The sequence below is a fragment of the Lonchura striata genome, chromosome 6 (assembly GCF_046129695.1).
Source record: "Lonchura striata isolate bLonStr1 chromosome 6, bLonStr1.mat, whole genome shotgun sequence".
NCBI classification, from domain to species: domain Eukaryota; kingdom Metazoa; phylum Chordata; class Aves; order Passeriformes; family Estrildidae; genus Lonchura; species Lonchura striata.
The window spans coordinates 56837265-56858139 of NC_134608.1; the positions used below are offsets into that span (position 1 = coordinate 56837265).

The 20875-nt window shown below is 39.3% G+C and overlaps 1 protein-coding gene across 3 annotated transcripts in view; it reads right to left on the bottom strand.

Moving 5' to 3' along the window:
* NAV2 (neuron navigator 2) overlaps positions 1–20875 on the bottom strand; it is a 209356-nt gene that overhangs the window by 18656 nt on the left and 169825 nt on the right. For all 3 annotated transcript variants that reach the window (XM_077784374.1, XM_077784373.1, XM_077784375.1), the window contains 8 exons: positions 18575–18735; positions 15561–15749; positions 8500–8552; positions 7171–7194; positions 6987–7061; positions 3534–3617; positions 2801–2912; positions 2319–2464 (listed from right to left, as the gene is read on the bottom strand). In XM_077784374.1, coding sequence (XP_077640500.1) covers positions 2319–2464; positions 2801–2912; positions 3534–3617; positions 6987–7061; positions 7171–7194; positions 8500–8552; positions 15561–15749; positions 18575–18735 — 844 coding nt within the window. The remainder of the gene's footprint in view (positions 1–2318; positions 2465–2800; positions 2913–3533; positions 3618–6986; positions 7062–7170; positions 7195–8499; positions 8553–15560; positions 15750–18574; positions 18736–20875) is intronic.

Here is a 20875-nt window from a genome sequence, read left to right on the forward strand (position 1 = left end):
GGTGACAGCTTGCAGCTGTGCTGGCCCGGGGCCCAGCCCAGGTCAATGGTGCTGGCAGGGTTAGTGGTGTCAATGGGGGGTTAGCTTTGTACCTCCGAGTTTAAAGTAGGTCCTCCTTACCTCATTGACCTGCCGGAAGAAGTGCAAGCAAAAGGAAGTGGGGGAAGGAAAAAAAACATGTTTTAACAGATAAAGCCACTGATAAGGGAAGTTTTGGATTTCTGAGACAAACAAGACCAATGATTAACAAACACTTACTTCAAAACCAGACCCAGTATTTTCCAAAACCAGGTGTCTCAAACCACATACTGCCATTTTTTTGCATTATCTGAGGAAGACACCCGATCCAAACTCTCTTAACTACTTAAATTACATTTTCTCCTTAGCTCAGGCAGAGTGCTTTGGCTAAGAGCCAAGTTAATAATGTATTTTTCCTTGCAGGAACAGGTATTTCACCATGTGGAAAGACTGCAACTTCTCTACCTACCTGCAACTAAAATAGCCTTCAGTAATGTGACTGCCATTTTCTGAACAAGAATTCATATTCATGTCATTAAACTGTTGTGACCCTAAAGTTACAATTTAACAGTAGTGTTCAAGAAGCATTGGACAATGTTCTTAGATATATAGTTTCACTTTTAGGGAGCCATAAAAGTTAAACCCCCATGGAAACAAGGTCTGGACTTGATGACTGTGCTCCCACTCAGAATAACCCATGTACACCTTCTAATGCCATTGCAAATTACATACTCTACACAGGCTGGCTTAATATGAACTGAAAGCAGTTTTTTAACCTAGACAGACTCCTACAATGAGAACTGTTGAAACTCTGATGTTTCAGCTCTGAATGGACATCTGCATTGCTTCTACACAGAACACAAAGAACTTGGCTGAGAACTTCCTTAGCACTGGTGGAATAAAGAATGTGTGAATTAGATTCAAGTCACATATTCTTCTCTGTAGTGTTTTAATTCCCAATCTTCACAGCAATGATGTACTCAATTTTAATAACAACATAAAAATACTGTCCTATATCTTCTACTTTATGAAAAATGTATTTAACTTTATAATAAGAAAATGTTCCCTTAACCATCTTCAAAAATAGTTATATGATGAATGAGAAATGTAGGCTGATGTAGGACCATATCCACTAGGTTACAATAACAAAGAATAGAAACTAAAAAAGAATTTTTAAAAGTGTTTTTCTTAACCAAGGCATAATGGCTACATAAGTTTTGTGTCACAAACAAAGGGTTGCTGGAAATTTAAAAGTTACAGCAATTTACTTTGTCTATATACTAACATACAGTACAAGAAGGATTTGAACAAGATGTTGTTTCCATTCTACCAATTATTTAAGGGACAGAGTGGAAATGCTTTTGTGAAGCAGCTGGCAATAGCAAAAGATACCAAAATGAAATCTCTGAGGTAAGAGAAATATACACAAGAACTTGTTCAGGAAGCTCATTCTTACAGTTCAGGAGTTTCATCAACATTTCTGAGAATACTGTGCAAATACAAACGAAGCTTTATCCAGCTCTAAGCACATTTTGTATCTCTACAGATTTATCTGTATACCCAAGAGATCTAGGGAGATTTAAATTCAGCGGGAAGAAAAGGGTGGATTGTTTTACTGGCTACAATACAGGATCTAGGGACTTCAGTCCAGACTACAATCAGACTAGGTCACTAAGGCAGTTATGGTCTAATTGAAAATGGAGTTGAAGATAATGTACCTTTCCTCCAGTACAGGGTACCTTGTACATAGTACATGATGAGCAAAGAGGGAAAAATGGGAAAGGACAGGTAAGTAATGCAAAAACTTCCAAAAGATATGTCTGTCATGAAAAATTTTTAAAGATCAGTATTTTTTAGTATTATTCTTAGCAGTCCAGATTCATGCTGGACAAAGAGTTCTTAAATTGTTTAATATGTTCACTTATAAGAAAGCTCTATGAGAGAAAAACAAAAGAAGACCCAGAAGAATGATCCTCTCTTGTGGGTTTGTTTTACTTTAATGACAGATGCCACATTTTCCTTAAGAGACTGGACACCCTATCAGACAGCTATTTCTAATTTAAGACTGGCCTTTTAGCTGTCAAGCTAAAATTTAATCCTATGCAGAGTCAACACAAGGATATACATCACTTGTAAGTGATTTTTAAGCCTTCACAGGAGAGTCTACCCAGGATTTAAGCCGTGCACAGTCCTTGGGCTGACCTGCTGCACAAGGCAGGAAGGAGCAGCCGGGTGGATTTCACCATGCACGTCCTGACAACGCCACAAAAACCTCAGAGAGTCTGCTAAAACATACTCACCCAGTTCTTCCTCTTCTTTTTCTTGGAGTCGCTCTCGATGTTGCTGCCCACGCTGGAGTGGCTGGTGGCACTGTTGATGCTGGAGACGCTGTCCGAGGAGTGCTGCCTGCGGATCCGCAGCTCCGCGGGCTGAGCAGCTCCAGGACCTGGGGATGAACGGAGGCAGTGTCACAATTATCCAGGAAATCAAATGAATGGCATTCATCATCCACTCCTGAAGGAACACTTCAGGAAACCAGCACTCTGACAATCACTTATCCCCCCCCATGGATGGATTGTGGATTTCAAATCCTTGTTTCTCATGACGAGATTAAAATCTGAGATGCTTCAAACTTTTCCTTCAGCAATTTATCACAGTGTAAATTAGTGGGTTGCTCTGGTCTCTGGGTAACTCTGATGGTCACATCAGCTATGACCCAGAGGACTGAGGTCTCACTGGAGAGCCCTGGAGTCTCTGTATGTGGTGCAAAGGGGCCCCTCACCTTTGCAGTTGAGCTCAGGTGTGTTGATGACTCCATTGATGGCAGCCTGAGCAGCAGCATTTTGTTTCTTCAGGAGTTCAATTGTCTTCCTTAACTCGTTCAGTTCCGAGTCCTTGAATAAGGGAAAAAAACATATCATAGTAGACAGGAGAAGAACACCAAAGAAGCTGCCTTTCCATCTAAGTTTTGGTAGTTCATAGTGAATTTATGGAATATATATGCACAAGGAGGTGAAAATGAGGTTTGGGATACCAGGGGAAGCACACCCTCAACAGGCTGCAAAACAACTTGGATATTATGATACAAAAAAAAAAAAAACATGTATTCTGTAATGCAGAAATAATGTTTATTCAAGAATACTGTTCAAAAACACAATGCTGCCAGTCTTGTAAGTATTCTTCATGGTCTTTCTTTCAAACACACCCATGTATGGATGCACTGAGATGAAATATATTACAGAAATATGCAGTACTGAAGACTTGTGTCCAAAGCAGCAATTGATAGGAGTAACCTGATCAGTCGCCACAAAATCCCAGTGCAGAAAATCGGTGTTTTATACAAATTATTTTTACATTTTACTCTGTCACCACAGAGGGACCGAGGGACACCAAATGAGGGAGCTAAGTCAAATTGACTTATGTCTGTGACTTTTTCCCCCACACAACTACAGAAGGAGTACAGGCAGCAATGCTGGAAACGGAATTGAAGACTTCCAAACCCTTTTGAAGCTTGCCTTTTGTTCTGCTGTCATGGTCAGGCTCTGCAATCGGATTGTCATGTTCCCCAGGCTCTGCTCAAACGCTGCCACCAGGTGAGCCTGAAATCAAACCACAAAGGAGGAGTCAGTTCTCTTCCCCCAAAAAGGAGCATTTCTGCAGGTATTTATAATCAGTCCACCCAGTGCATGGCACTGTTTGTTGTGTAAATGGTGCAGAAAAAACAACATTACATTACTTAGAAAAGGTCAAATGAGTAGAGCACACATTATGGAAATGCTTGCCAAGAAGATAACATAAATCAAGTCTTTGTATAGAAAAGAGTCAAGTAGAAATTTCCCTCCAACTAAATCACTGTATTCCTTGTGGATAATTAAGGCAAAAAAGATGCTGGCAGTCACAGGGGTGGAGGTTCTCACTGTGTTTGTCCCATCAGGAGAACAGATGCTTTGCCAGATGATGCACCTGCATCTAACTCTCCAATATTTGGGTGCTCCTCGCTTCCAGCCGAGGTCAGCTTGCTGCATATCATACAAAATTCCTGCTGCTTGGCCAATTACCCTCTTTTCTTTTCCCAAGGAAAGAAAAAAAATGTGCTTCCTGGGAAAAGGATTTGACATTCTTCTCCCAAGAAGCACAGAGAACACAGTGTCCATTACATTAAAGATACCAGCTAGGAATTGAAAATGACTGAGAAGCAATAGGAAGGAAAAGTAGATTGGGAAGATAGAAAAGAATGTAAGAAACTGTATTTCTATAGCCATGACATGGCACTGTTTTATGGGTATTTCATGTGCATACATAACTGATCACAGGTGTATTTCAATATGTATTTGTCTCATTAGCCATAATAATCTACACTACCCATTTAAAAAAATAGCTTTATTTATCCATTAAAAATAATTCTATATGCACAATGACAAGTAAAACGTTGAAATCTTTCCAAGCAGAAAAAGATATTTTCTCACCTAAAAAATACAGAATAGCAAAACCTTTCACAGAGCAATTCCAGACTCATTCAGCAGCAGCACACAGTTGACTTATCCTAAATAACTGTTCTCACATTCACAATGAAAACAAACATGAGCAGTACAATAACATGGGGATGTGCAGCTCTCATTCCCATCAGCCCCTCTGAAAATAAGCAGAGCTGAGACTGTGAGAAAATGGCAAAAAGTAATCCAAATCCTAACACTACACATGTAGGAAAATCTAAATATTTATTTTAAAAACACAGAGTGTGCAGCTTCTGTTGGGGAGGATGAACAGGGAACAACAAAGCTGATATTCAGGGATCCTCAGCAATACTTTCCAAAAGCAAAAAATAAATGGGCAAGCAGGACTGCATGGATTAGTAACAGATACAAACCCTTAATGCTTTGACCTGAGCCTTAAAAAACAGTTGCTCTTTTAACACTGGGTTTTGCAATTATTCCTAATTAGAAATCATTCAGTCAGCTACGGAAAAAAATGTATCTTCATTTTCTATAGCTGGAGCAAAATGTTTTTAAATTCATGCCCTTGATGGCTTGAGAAGCATCAACAACTGCAGTGTCTATGCAAGGAAATTCAGAAAAAAAACTATAAATTGAAGACATTAATTTGAATTGTCAAAGTTTTAAATGCCATTTATTAAAGGAATCATGTTTAAAGGCAATGTCCAAGTGTCTTAACTAACAGCATTTATTAATCTCAGTCTTTTTGGGAACAGACCTTGCCTTTTACATGGAAAAAGGATGTTCTCTGGAAAGAGGTGGCTAAAGACTGAAATTTAATACTGGGACAGTTATAGCAACATCTCTGTTGCCAGTTTATGGACAGATCAGGGACAGGCTCAAGTCTAAGAAGTTTAAATAGCATGAATAAAACACTGCAAAATTTTAGCAAAGTGAACTAAGCAAAAATGGAATATTATCAAAATAACAAATGATATGCTTTGTTGGTTTTTTTTTTGAGAAAAGCCCACAAGAAAACCCACCAAAAAACCCCAAATGACCCCAATCCAAACAAAAACATACAGGAGTGTACACTAAAAACTGTTCTCCACAAAGAGAGCAGTGGTAATGACACAGAAATTCTTGGGCAGATGCAGAGCAGCTGGGCCAGGCAGTCAGCAGCCTGTGCTGAGCACCAGCCCAGTGACCCTGAACTGTGGGAAGGAGAATGCAATAAAGCCAAGGCAGAGCCAAATGAGCTGCTCAGCTGACAAGTTCTTTGTTTGAAGGACACAAGCTGGGTTATTTAACAACATCGTTAAAAACCTATACAAGAGAATCTGGTCCTGCTTTCCCACAAGTAAAAGGAGTTTCTGGGGGAAAACCAACTCCTGTATCCATCCCCTTTGTATTTGAAAGGCAAATATAAGATTTAAGTTTTGAAAGATGCTGGAACTGTTTTCTTTTCCTCTTGAGACAGTGACTAAGTGGTTTCATGCAGCCAAAGCCCTTTTATTTGGTTTCTCTATTATAACTGTTCTTGGCTTTCTGGCCCCATTTTCAAGCTGGATGAAGCACTGTGATGCCTAGAGTGGACAGCACAGATTTCCCCTTGAACCTTTCCTGTGATACTGCTCAGGTGAAACTTGTCCTTTCCTGTCCCAAGCTTTGCACTCCCCCAATTCCAAGAGCTGATGTCAAGGTAAGTCCCCTTCAAGCAGCACATGCTCTGATGTTTATTCATTCCCATAATCCAGGATGTCAGGATGATCTAATCTGCTGACTTTTCATCTCCAGCTTTTTATTTACTCAATAATTGCTTATTTTCTTTGCAAGCTTCTGTGTTGCAGATTCCTGCTATCTGTGACTGCAGCACAGAACACACAAATAAATTTGCTCAGGGTCATACAGTATTGCCTCAACACTTCTGGGATTCCAAGTTATTTTTTTTCCCTGAGTGTCTTAAATTCCTTATCCCTCAAATTCCTGACAGGAACAAGCAGAAGTATTGTCTACACTAACAAAAATTCAGGTATCTCAGTTCTTCAGGCTTAACTTTAAAATCAGTTTCCAGAGCCCCTTATGCCAGTATTATTTGTCATGCCACTGACCCACATCTTTATACAACAGAAAAGCATAATGCATTTCACTCCAAGTTTCTATTAACTTTTATTCCTACCAATTATAATCTTTTTCTGTATCTCATCCCACCCAAATGTCAAAGCAAGACACTGTTTATAAAAAAAGACCCTGTCCTCAATGATCTTCTCAGGACCATAAGATGGCTTACACAGGTACAAAGCCAAATTAATATTATAACTCAGTTTTTAAAGAAAGGTGTAAGATAATTTAGTAGAGGGTAGAGGATGCTATTTTTGGACATGTCCCACACATGCATGCAGTTATTTAAACACATCAATAATATGAACTGAATGTTATACACATGAAATCTTTTTGTCACTTAAAAAAACCTGGGCGGTCATTGTTGCATTAAATGCATTCCAGGTTAATGTTTGCTCTCAGAACTGGACTCACATTAGCAGTTAGCTGAGTTGTCAGAGCTGACACTTTTTCTTGGGATGCATCCAATTCTCTCCGCAGCTTGCGAATCTGTGGGTTTTGAGAGAGCACTTTAGTGCATCATAACAAGGAGAAATAAACCAGCAAGAACCACAATGCACAGTGGCATTCATGCTTGTGAAAGAGGATGTGCTCTTACCTCTGACTGGCACTTCTCTTCAGGCTGTAAAACAAAAGGAAGTATGTGAGGATATTACCACACAACCAGCCCGACAAATTGATGCAAATTATCTTTTTGTATTTCAAGAACTCTAATGTGAACTCGCCATTTTGGATTCCCACATCCATATTCAGTCTAATTTAATCTCCTAATTTATTCACTCTCAAGGAAAAGGCAAATAGGCTCCTGGAGGTACTTCCTTCTGCAGGAAGGAAGGAATCTGGGTTCCACCTCAGCCTGCTGACCAGTACACCACTGCTCTCAGTCACAGATGTGTGAAGAAGTCCTGGCTCTGTCCATAACTGCACAAGGCTCTGAAGAACCAGGACTGCCACAGAACTTGGTTAATCCTGGGCAATTCCCTTCGTCCCACGCTCATCTCTCCATGGGAAGGAAGTTCCATTTTTGCATTCCAAAGTGATGTGGAAAAAAAAAATAAATTAAAAATTCCTCCCGCTTGGGTGCTGCCCAGGCACTTTGGCAATGAAAAAGTGAGGAGACAGATCCAGCTGTGAGGATGCCAAGTGGATGTACTGACCATCCACTGTGGTCAGCATGACAGAACTGTGGCTACTGTGGCCTGTTTCTAACCACAGTTATCAGCTATAGAGAAATATGGGACAGGAAGTCACACACTCCACTGTTCCTAAGAAAACATGCCCACAACCAGCCACCAGGAAAATTACACCCATTAAACACATTACACCCATTAAACACATTACTGGGGCCATTCGTGCAGCAAGCACAGGAACATGAAGCTCTGAGTGCTCCCCTGCTATTTGCAAACTCCAGTAAGCCTTATTTTAGGATCAGATAACCAAAATGAATACATGTGGAGAAAATGTTACTGGCACAGTGACTAAATTGCCTTTTTTTCAGAATTATTAGTATTTGGTGCATGGAAAAGTGAACTTAAACTTCTTTAGTAGTAAATAATTAATATAAGGATGGGATGACTTTATTCAGCAAATTTTGGGATGTTGTAAGTAATGAAGTTCATATCTCCACATATCTACTGAGGTGCTTTGTAGCAAAACCTACTTAGCACAGCATAAAATACAGACTCAAAAAAATCAATGGTTGCCTTTAGGCCATTGAAGTCTGTGTTTAATGTGCTAAATATCCACAGGCATCTTCAAACATAAACATCTTCAAGAACACAAACCTTCCTTTCCTAGCTAGCATTCAGAACACAGTCAAATGAAAACTGCTTTTTTCCTGCTCCTTGAATGGCAAAACTAGCACAGCAAGACCAGCCAATTCAATAATCTTGATGAATAAATAAACATTTCATTTCATTATACTCACTGTAGAATAAATAGATGATGTACTGGACACCAAAGAGAGAGAAGAACCATGCACTAAAGGAAAGAAAATAAACACAATGAATTTAAGTGCACTAACCACAGGGTAGAATCATCATAAATCATCCACTGTCAACCACCAGTCTGCTGAAGAAATACTTTCACAAATTTCATCATCCATCATAAATTTAGATTATTGTACCAATGATGTATGGTTTGAAACATGCATTTCCAGCTGATACAATCAATAACCTTGGATTTGGTAAAGCTTTTTAAAATTCTCATGATACTTTTTTTTGGGGGGGGAAAATTAGGTGTGGCCAAGAAAGCTTACAAAAGTTTTGATGAAGGTCTGTTCAGAGATAAATATTTCTCTGGATAGTTTATATTAAAATTCTTGCAAAAGGGCTTACTCAAGATTAAAAAGAAAACCCAAGAAATGCAGAAGGGATTACAGAATTAAATCTAAGTATTTAATCTTCAATTTTAGGTGAGATTGAGGTTTTTTGGGTTTTTTTTAAAGCAGCAGACCAAGATAGGAATGTCCTGAGAAAACACAACACCCAGCCCCAGTGTGTAACCAGATGCTCAAGGAAAAGATGTGGAGGACCCAAGATAAAAAAACATTGTCTAATTTTGGGGCTGTGAATTGTCCTCTAAATGCAGCTGTGTCTTCCTTCTGCTGACTTAAGGGAGCTCCATCAGTGCATCAATGAGCCCAACATTCCCTTTCCCTGCAGGGTTTCTGGGTCTTTCGTTAAAGTAAGGACATTTTTTTTTAACAAGGCAAAGTTGATTCTCTCATTAAAAATTAACAGTGCAAACATAGCTACAAAACTTCCTGGAAAGGGATTAGTTTCAAGCAATTTTTGCATTTAATCTCAATAAAGGATATACACTGATAACCTAGATGATCTTCAGAGGCTCCTTCTAAGCCTAACTATTCTGTGATACTCAAGGTTGTTACCATGACTGAGGCATCAGGATTTAAATATAGCATAATTTCATTCTTTATTACACTATTGAAAAAAGTACCTGAAGCTATTCTTTCTGCTACTGAAACAGGCAAAATTACTTTTCCCTCTTTTGTATTTTTAGAAACACATAGTACCGAACTGAAACTTTCATTCAAAATTCAGGTAACTGAACACAAACCATATGAAATAGCATAAAATCACTTTTTCTTTCTTCTAAGTCCTCCAGCAAGGAAAAAAAAAGTTTAGAAAAGCTGCCATTTTGCTTTAATTACCTATTGCAATTCTACATTCATAATAAATGGGCTCTGCTTTCCCACTGATGTGATATCCTAAGGCAATACTGGAAAGAGAAGTAAACAAGGTCTAAGTTGGCTTCTGAAGGAATTTAAGACAATTTAGAAAACCCACAAGAAAGTAAGAAGAAAAACCTCACACGCATTTGCTTTCTCCGGGTAATCATATTTTCAATTAAAATGATCTTTCTAGTTAGACATTAAGGACTATCCTGCACTAAGAACATTAAAAATAAGTGGTGTGAGTCAAAGCCAGGCCCTGTCTCATGGTGTTCTGCAGCCCTGGCTGCAACCACAGCCCACCTTCACTGAAAAGAATGAAAAGAGGAGACAGATACACAGTGATTATTCCCCAGGTACATCTTTGCACCTTCTGGGAATCAGCAGAGATGGAAATTCCAGGGGTGGAAACTGCAGTCAGACCATTATTTTGGCTGCTGTGACCTGTCTGCCATTAACTCCCTTAACTGTTACTGAATCCACTGACACATTTTGTCTGTAATAAAAAATTCTCATGTGTTCAGAAATGTAATTCTTTGCAGTTGTTTTAGCCCTGCTGCTGAATCAGTCAGTAAAGTTTCTTGAGTGCCTCCATGCCCCTGTGCTAAGAGAATAACAAACAAAAAGTCAATACACATCCCTTCAGCCATCACTTTCCAAGCTGAAGATTTCTATTTTAACTTTGTATCACAGATGTTCTGTGCTTAAGATCTTCTTCTCTCTCTTTTTTACTTGCATTTTCCCCTTAAGATTTTCAAGATGGAAAGCCCAAAGTAAGGCAATATTGCACAAGGCCACAAATGGACTCACACAGAGAATATAATATTATTTTCTGGTCTGCTTCCCTACGTTCCTCCTTGTTGAATTTTTTTCCTAATAGAGATGTAACCAAAAAAGAGCCCTACTAACTGGCCAGAGAGGAAACAGAAACTTTACCATGGACTTGGTCAGACACAACACAGAGTTAGCATCAGCTGGAATTTTTAAGATCACATTGGGATTTGAATACAGGAGAGAACACACAAAATAAGGAAAAAAAAAAAAAAAAAGAGAAAGAACATGTAACTCTGAGAATACTACTCCTGCCTTGTGAAACACCACCATCACACAGAATCACAGATTTATTTAGGTTGGAAAAGTCCAGCCATTAACCCAGCAAGATCAAGGCCATCAGCAAACCACATCTCCGAGTGCCACATGGACACAGCTCTGCAATTCCTCCACGAATTCCTCATTCACGTGCATCATTTGAACCTGTACATCATTTCAAGGACAACTAGGGAGTTAATATGCTTGTGCAATTTCTTTTTAAAGGATCTGCAGATGGCTACTTGAGGGCTATTTAATTAGGAGCCTGAAGGCAGTTATGCTCCTGCTGCAATCCCTGTTTCTTGCAGCCAGCATGCATCTGCATGCAGCCTACAAACCCAAATTGGTCTGGACCTATTATTTTAAAGCACTGTCAATGCACAGGCAAGCATGTATCATTTTTAATGCTAGAAAAGAAAGCCTCTAGCTGTGACCATCTGCCCAGAGAGCAGAAATAAAAACTGGTATTGAAGTCAGTAGTACAAAAAGGATAACAATTTACATTCCAATGATAACAAATTTAACTTTTTTTTTCTCTTGGAGGCTGAAGTATCAGGGTGGAGCCCAGCTCCTGGGGAAGACTGTTGGCTGGAAGAGTGGGGAAACTGGAGAGCCAAGAGACCACTGTAAGAGCCACAGCGAGGAATGTGGGACTCCAGGCAGCTCTTCAAAATGCAGTTTATTGTATCCAAGGCATTACAGCAGTCCAGGGGCATGGGTGACAGAGCCTGTGCCTACAGCTGGAGACAAGCCTAATGATCCTTTAATTTTGGTTACAATGCATTATATACTTTTCTTCACCGAGCATCATAATACAGACAAACCAATCTATATCTTAACTTTTACCTCTAGCCTATTATAACTACTGTAATTACCATATTCATGTTACTATTCCCCAGTTACTAAAAGTTAGTATCTTACAGTTTAAGCTAGAAGCTGTTTTTCAGTTTTCTTGCAGTGGAAAATTCTGAGACTTTTTTCCTACTTGCAACATCGGCAGTCTTGTATGTCTGTGGTATCTTTCTGCTTGGTAGAAACATCTTGTTTGAGGTGGGTTCATCCTTTGCTTTAAGCCATAAAAACTCCTCCAACTAACATACCCTTTGCCTTCTTAATTATCCAGTAAGACCGGATCAGCAATTTTTTTCTTATATATCAAAACTTGCTTTCATTTCTATTCCTTCTTCAGATTCTACATTCCAAGATCTTTCTGCCAAGCGTTAAAACTTTCTTGTCAAATCTTCGTCCTTCCCAACAAGCACTGGATTTTTATGCTGTGTTTTTCCCCCGTGAGGTTCTGGCGAGTTTGGAGGCTGCTCCTGCTGGCACCCCCACAGCCCTGAGCCCTGTCTGTCACAAGAGTTATGTCCTGCAAGGCTGACCAACCTCCCCTCCTACATGCTGTGCTGAGAGAGAACATGACTGTACTTCACACCCAGAGACAAGAGAAGAAAAGGCTTTACAGAATAGATCCTGGTCTTTCTTTGAAGTTAATGAGAAACAAATGCCTTGTAATATTATGTGCTAGGAAATAATTAAGAGGTAGGCTGGTAAGCTTTAAGACCTGGATTTATGCTTCATTGACACTGGATGATTGTATGAAATCAATTTGTTCATGAACCACAAATTTAAATTTCTCTAATACTTTTAAATCTATTCTGTCAAGGTGAAGGCAAACCTCTGCTATATTCAGAAACACTTAGACCTTGTGACTCCCTGAGAAATAAGCAGGAGCTAGTAAGCAGGTAACTCCTGCCTTCTCTACAGCCAGGGAAGTGATGGAAAACCTTTCTCCTGAAGACAAAAATACAGAGATTACACCTAAACACTCAACCCATCCGGCAAAATATTATTATCCTTTTAGGTGTGAAAAATTGAGGAAAATCTGAAAGGGATCTTCAGCATGTCCCCTGTAGCGTCAAATTCCTTCCTCAGATACAAAAGTGGTATTTTCCAACCACTTTCAAGTCCATAATTTAGTGGATATTTCTTGGACTTCATGTTTATTACTTTATTTAAATGAATAAAAAGCACTTAATAGAACATTTCACCTATTTTTTCAAATTTTCCTTTCCTTTTTTGATTTGTCTTCAAACATGCAGTACTTATTAAATGCTTATCCAAACCAGCCTCTCTGCTGGACAAGAATTTCTGAACTACAAGGGAGAGTTTAACCTCCAACGTGCCAAAATGGACTTGCTGCAATCTTGAGCACAGTTAAAAGGCTACAATTTTTGGAAGATGTCTTCAATAAAACCCAAATAAATTTTGCTGCAGTAGTTCTTGCAGTAAATCACTGAAGTGTAACACAGATACAGTGACTCAAATTCCTTCCCAGATTATCCTGACTGAACATGTGGCAGTCTTTGACTGTTTATGATCATTCAAACAAAGGCTAATTCCTGCAATGACCCAGCTTTTAGCCCTACAGCATTATTCTAATTATTTTCAACCCTTAATAAAAATCCTTAGCCACAGACCTCTAAAATACAGTCAAATGTACTGAAGTTAGACTGACTAAAGTCAATAACCAATTAATTAATTAATCTTTCCAGAGACATATCTAATACATATTTTCTACCTTCTCCAACAGCAAAAAAAACATGATGGGATAACCAGAATCTCCAGGAAGGCACTTTGTAGCTCTCAAAGGCTTCTGCAACACTGAAGCGTGGCTCCCATGCATGCCTGGTTCTTGGGGAGCAACAACCATGGGGCACTGGAAGTAACAGTGCTAAGTGCAAGACTTCAGCAGCAGAGGAAAAAGCCATCAAAGGCTTGTGTGGCCTGTGAAGTACAATCAAGCTCCTCCCAACCCTTGCCAGAAAGGAGATGTAAGACTCAAAGAGTTAATGTTGAAAATGTTTCCTATGAACCACTCCATGCTTGACTTTTCAAAGTGCAGTGCTTGAGGATTTTCATGTGTGCTCACAGCCACTCCTGGTACAGCCACAAGGATGTCTGATCATCAGCAACTGAACTAAATATTAATTTATAGGTAAATGCTTTTTCTTATTATATTTACATGGGTTCTTTTTATCAGGTGTGGTTACACATTTGAAAAGATGATGAAGCACTGAAAAGACAAGCCTAGATGTTTCAAAGAGCTACTCAATTCACTTTGGAATATCTGTTGTATCAAGCCAGGACATTCAGCAGAAATGAAAAGCAAAGGCTATTTGAGTACAGTTTAAATACTGGAACTGTTACTGGGATAGAAACAGTCCAACTGATATCACTTATCTATACTACAAACAGAACTGTGGAGGTGCAAGTTCAGAATACTCCGACTGAAGAAGCACTGATGTGCTGACTCTAAGCATGAATTAGTCGTTCTGAGAGCACTAAAAACGAAGCACAGGATATGTTTAAACCACTTATTGAATTGTCAAGGTCTAGGTACAACACTTATTTCCTGTGTTGACCAACACAATGACTGAATGAACACCATCCTTCTCCTTGGTGACCGGTGACAGGACCCCAGGGAATGTCCTGAAGAGGAGGTTCAGGTTGGATAGCAGGAAAAGGCTCTTCACCCAGAGGGTGACAGGGCACTGGAACAGGCTCCCCAAGGCAGTGGTCAGAGCAGCAAGGCTGGCAGGGTTTAAGGTGTGTTTGGACAATGCTCTTGGGCACATGGGGTAATTGTTGGGGTGCCCTGGGCAGGGCCAGGAGTTGGATTTGATGATCCTAATGGGTATTTCCAACACTCTGATTCTACAATCAGAACAACCACCACTAGAACTATGGTTTGAGCTAACACTGAGAGAGCTGTGTTTGAACTGAGAAGTGCTCAGTTCCCATGCAAAGGCCACCCTTTGTGTTGGAGTTCTGGATACTGAGAATTTTAGACTTTCTGTGCTGACAGACTCTGACTCCTAGGAGCGCACTGTATTTGACCTGAGGCCAAGGAAAAGGCTTCCAAAATTGATTAATAGCACTGGGATTACAGGTGTGTAGTTGCTCAGAAGTGTGTAATATTGTAGGGTGAAAAACTTAAGAGTTTGGGGTTTTAGAATATAGTAATATATATATATAAAGTAAGATGGAGGTTTTAGGGTGGAGACTGGTCCTTCTCCCTTCCTCTTCATGGGTCTGGGTGGTATTTTGTAATTGGACAGAAATTCTGCATTGTGAACTTTGAGTAATTAGTTATTGGGTTAAAAGTGAAAATAATTTAGGTGTCATTTCTTAATTGGATAGTTTAGTCTTAAAAGACTGGGTATAGAAAGATAGTTTGTGGGTCTCAGATTCAGTCAAAGAGAGAAACGGAGAGTTTCTAGCCAGGCAGAAGCCTGGGAAAGAGTTGGAGAAGAATGTAAATAATTCTTTATCTCTCTTGTTGTCCACATTGTTTATGGTTAAGTTCTATCACTGTGCATCAAGCACTGTGCACCAATGCTGTGGGTTGTTTTCACTTCAGGACCAATGGATTTGGTCCTTGTGAAGCTCTGTATAAAAGAGTGGTGTATTTTGAATAAACCGGAGTTTTACTCTCACAGCCATCTGAGCCAAGTCTATTCATTCCCATCCTGCCTCGACAGCAACAATAGTTAGCCATTTTGTAGCTGCTGTAGAACTCGTGGCTTTTAACACAGATAAGAAATAATAAACACCCGAGTCTGGACCCAAAACGCCATCTCTAGCGCAAAAGAAGCCGAGAAGCAGCACTTTAGAGCACCCCCAGCCCCCGGGACCGCACTGACCCTCCTCGAAGCCGTCGCGGAAGGAGCCGGAGCGGCTCATGGTGCGGCTCTTCTCGTCCAGGGACACGGAGCTGTTGCGGAGGCGCGCGTCGCCGCAGGGCTCGTAGGGCGCGTCGGCGTTGGACAGGCTGTGCGTGCGCAGCATGCTGGGGTTGGACAGGCTCATCTGCGCCGCGCTCGTGGGGCTCGCTGCAAAGCCAGCAACAAACAAACACACCTTACTGCCACGGACGGAGGGGCTCCTGCTCTGCTCTCCTTTCCTGCCCTCCTTTCTTGCTTTCCTGCTCTCCTTTTCTGCCCTCCTCCTCTCCCTTCCTTTCCTGCTCTCCACCTTTCCTGCCCTCCTTTCCTGTTCTCTTCCTTTCCTTCCCTCCTTTCCTGCCCTCCTGCTTGCCTTTCCTGCTTTCCTGCCCTCCTTTCCTGCTCTCCCTTTCCTGCTTTCCTGTTCTCCTTTCCTGCTCTCCTTTCCTGCCCTCCTGCTCTCCCTTTCCTGCTCTCCCCCTTTCCTGCTCTCCTCCTTTCCTGCTCTCCTCCTTTCCTGCTTTCCTGCTCTCCCGCTCTCCCTTTCCTGCTCTCCTGCTTGACTTTCCTGCTCTTCCTTTCCTGCTTTCCTGCTCTCCCTTTCCTGCTTTCCTGTTCTCCTTTCCTGCTCTCCCTTTCCTGCTTTCCTGCTCTCCTCCTTTCCTGCTCTCCTCCTTTCCTGCTCTTCCTTTCCTGCTCTCCCTTTCCTGCTTTCCTGCTCTCCTTTCCTGCTCTCCCTTTCCTGCTTTCCTGCCTTCCTGATCTTCTTTCCTGCTCTCCTACTCTCCTTTCTCTCCTTTCCTGCCTTCCTGATCTTCTTTCCTGCCTTCCTTTGCTACTCTCCTGCTCTGTTCTTCCCCCCACCCCCATCCTACTTTAAGACACACATTTTTGATATCACCTTCTCCAGGCTTCGTTGGTTTTCAAGTAAGGGATATGAAAACTAGGCTAGTGAATGTGAAAACTCAAGTAAAACAAGGTCATTTTAAATACAGTCTGTGTGTCTGCAATGTCCATGTGTCCTTAATTCAACAAACAAGCTCAGTCACCTCACTAACACCTCCCAGGCATGGGAGAATGAGAGAAAATTATCATGTCATTAAACAATTAATGAATTAGTGAACTAATTAATTAATTAGTTAATTAATTCCTCATTTAGTTTGGAATGGTTCTTTCACAAAAATTGTTGTATTTTGTCTATAGCAGGACTTTCTGTCTAAGCAGGACTTGCTTTCTTCAAAGCCTTCAAGTTCTAAGAAAATGACATTTTTCTATGTATTTTAGTCACAAATATAAGAGTTTTAGTTTCCTAATAGCTGCACAGTTCAGAACTTTCTTTACACTATGATGTCCTGAGAAGTGTAAAATACTAATTTTGCCTTAAAAGCCAATATTATATCAGCCAGTGTGTTTAGAGTACAAAAGTACTGCAATCCCACATTTCTCAAAAGAACTTTTGTGCTAAAGTTTTGCCTGCCATTTACTAAGAATTAGTTCATGTGTGAGTAAAAAAAGAACAAAAATCATTGTTCATCTGGGCAGGTTCTTCTTGGTGTGCTGACATTGCCTGTTTCTATATGGACCATCAGCTGATACAGACCATTGTAAAAGACAGGATAATTCAGTTCACAGGTGCTTGACATTCATATCATCATTTGCTCTTAAATTAAATCCAGTGACCTCTCTCTAAGCTCTCACCTTAAGAACATAGGAAAACATAATTCCTTTCCTTTTTTTTTTCTTTTTTCTTTTTTTTTTTTTTTTTTTTTTTGGTGTTCATTGCAGTTTGTAGCCAAAGAGCTTTTGAAGCTAATAGAAATAGTCTCCAATACTGTACATAAAGGGTTACATTTCTGGGCCTATGAAAACACTTTTTGGTTATTTCTTTTAAATTTCATGAACTTTCCAGACAGTTTGCTAGCTGATGGAAATGTAGCCACACTGTGTGTATATTCAGCTGAAATTTTGCTAAGTGTCAGTTTATTTAAAAAGTCACTTATTAAATGTGTTTCTTTCCATAACACTCAAGGAAAGGCTCTAGAATGTCATTACTGCAACTCAAAACTACACTAAAAATAAGTAACTGCAATCTGCTCCAAATTCGCACAAGAAGTTCACAAGTGCAAGCTTAACTATTTTGCACATAATTATTATATATAAAATAGTTATTATATAGAAGTTATAATAAACAATATATTTCTTTTAAACAATAATATTAATTATTATGGAGGGGCATTTGAAAGTTATAAACAAACAGGCATTTTCTTTCCAAATGTCACTTCAAGATGCAATCTACAAACCTGAAGAAACTGCAAAACAACGAAGTCATATTTAATGAGCCCAACAGAGATGAGCACCACTAGCACTTTAAATCACGTTATTTCAATGACTGCTGATACAGTCAACTAAAACCTGCAATGCTTCACGGAACCTGTCAAATTCAAACATCATTTATTGTTTCCTTAATTCAAAACGTGTTTATCAAAGAAATTAAGTGAATGAGTGGCAGTTTTTCTGACTTGAAACTCCCCTTTTACATATTTCTTGATTGAGCTTTCTGCAATTTTCCAAAGAGCCACTTGAAAGAGGCAAAGATAAAATACTAAACTGATAAGACTGACATACACAGTAAATAAAATGCTTGGATTTTAGAGAATTATACATGTTGCAACATCTGCAGGCAACATCTTATGTCCTCTAAGCACCCCAATGTGTGGTATCAACCAACAGCTCTACTGAACATTTTACAGAGCTCACAATTTATATTAAGGAATCTGATTACTCCCAGAGAAGCAGTTTCAAAATTACTGCAAGAATGGCACCTTTGGGCATAGGAGATAATAATGCTAATTAATCACACTCATTTCAATGAGAGTGCTTTCACAGGTTCAATGTGGGTCTTGGAGCTGCTGAGAGAAAATGATCTTGTGCAACATGCTGCTTTCAGGACACACAATGCATTGCTGAGATTATTCAAACAGATAATTATTCACCAAGCTGCGAGAAGTTAAATCTAGTTCCAGAGGGTGATGTTATGCTGGATCCAGATGAAAATGGAGAATTGGCAGCAGTATCCTGCAATCCTCCTGCTGAATGGGATCGAAGCCATTCCTTTGCATCCTCTTGACTACGGAGCTGGGAGGATGGAGTATACCTGAAAAAACCAACAGGTTTTTCACCATGAACTTTGATATATTTGACTTTTTTGTTAAAATAAAAAAAACCAAAACAACAAAAAAACAACCATGAAATGTCACAAGGCTTGGGGTAGGAGAGAGAGAGAAAGAAAATGGAAGAATCCTCATATGAAATTAAAGGATTAAATAATCTAAATCAAATAGAATTCTGAATTAAGGAGCTGCTCCAAGCTCTTCCAACATGTTCCTAATTAATTTCACCTCTGTTTGGGAGGAAAAAACCAAACCACAAACTACCTTCCTATGGCTTCAGGTGTAACCAAGCCAGAGTGAATCAAAAGCTACAGGTAGAAGTTGTGCTGTGTAGCACTGTAGGAAAAAATGTAGTGTGTGCTACATCATAGGATTTAAAAATAAAACTGTAACTTAGAAAACCTTTCTCTAAGTTAAGCGAAAATTAAAACATTTTTTAAGTATTTTGGTACATCAATAATCTTAGCTGACTTTTTGTGATATTATAACAAAATTCAAGTCAACAACGCCATTAGCAGGACTTTTTTCAACAAGCTGTGACCCAGTATTTCATATTCCACAGGAGGCCTGTGGAGATATACTCCATTTAGTTAAAAACTAACAGCATTAAAACATCATAGAGGAGACTATGTTTAGCCTTTTCTGAAGGCAATGAAAATAGCAGAAACATGGTCTATGCCAGCATCAGCAGCAAAACACCCCCTGGCTTCAGATAAAGTTTCTTTTATTGTGTCTGTGTGTGAAAAATAGGTATGTCAGGTGTTGTGTGAGCTACGTGATGGAGTACAGGTACAGCAGCCAGAGCACCATGGCAATACTCTGCTGATGGAATTCAGTGTCTGTCTTGGCTGTGCCATTGCCTTTGGACAAATATTTATGAGTTACTAGCTCTCCTTCCAAAAACTTAAAGCCTATTATTTGCTGATATTATCTATTTAATTAATTTGATTCCCTTCAAATAAATGCCCTACAGTAAGACATCACTTATTAAGACTACTTTAAATCAATGGCAACACTGAAATAATTTAAAATGTCAATCTGCTTTCAAAAATACATTAATTCTCCTGTTTATGCCTCAACACTTCAGCAGCAGTTCCTGACAATCTGCATTTCTTAAACTTTACATATGAATCAGTTTATTTGGAAAGGGGCTTTAAACCGTCATGTTACCTTAACACACTACAGATTTATTTTTATTGTCAGCATTAATACCTACCTCTTCAGCACTGAAATGTTTTGGTCTTAGAAGAGAGTATTTATTAGAGACATAGTTGAGGACCACAGAAACAATAAAACAAATTGTCATTTTAAGAAAGGCTTTTAGTATTTAGCTTCCTGGGACAAGGCTGCTCTGAAGAACAAGGTGCACAGCACAGAAAAAAATCACAGCTGCAGTTTCAAGGCAGTGATCCCAGATGCTGCATTAAGCAATTCAGAAGCTGAATTTCCTAAATTGTCAAAGATACCTTCTGTAAATTCTCTAACACGTAAAGCATTTAATTAACATAGCTAATAGTAATTCTGGCTAGAATTGCTTGTATCAATGGGAAAAAATAGTATGTTATAAAAATCACTACCTTACATATGTACAAAATATGTGAGAAGACAACAGCTGAAAGTTCATTTGATGATTTTTTGTTATTTTCTATGAGAGTAGAGAATAAAGTATAGATTATATATCATAAACTATAGATTAAGGTATTCTGATACAATTTTTAAAAATTAGTATGTCCAATTTCATCCTGAAAGGATTTGTGTGATCTTTAAAATCTTTTCTATTTATATAACAACACCAAGGTTCCCAAGGTTAAAAAATGATTTCAGGTCATTCCATGTAACAGCATCAGAAACAGCAACATTATTGTTTTTTCATCAAGCCCAGGGATGCTTCGAGATGCTTTCCAGCAATTAAGCCAGCAAAAGCCACAGTTCTTGCTCAAGCAGTGAGGCCACTGGATAAAAGAAGCACAGTTGTCAAGGGCCTTCTTTGAGGACTGAAAGAAGCAAGAAAGAAAGCAAGAAAGAAAGCAAGAAAAAAGGAAGCAAATAGGAAGAAACAAAGGAAGAAGAAGAAAAAAGGAAGAAAAAAGGAAGGAAAAAGGAAGGAAAAAGGACGAGTATTGT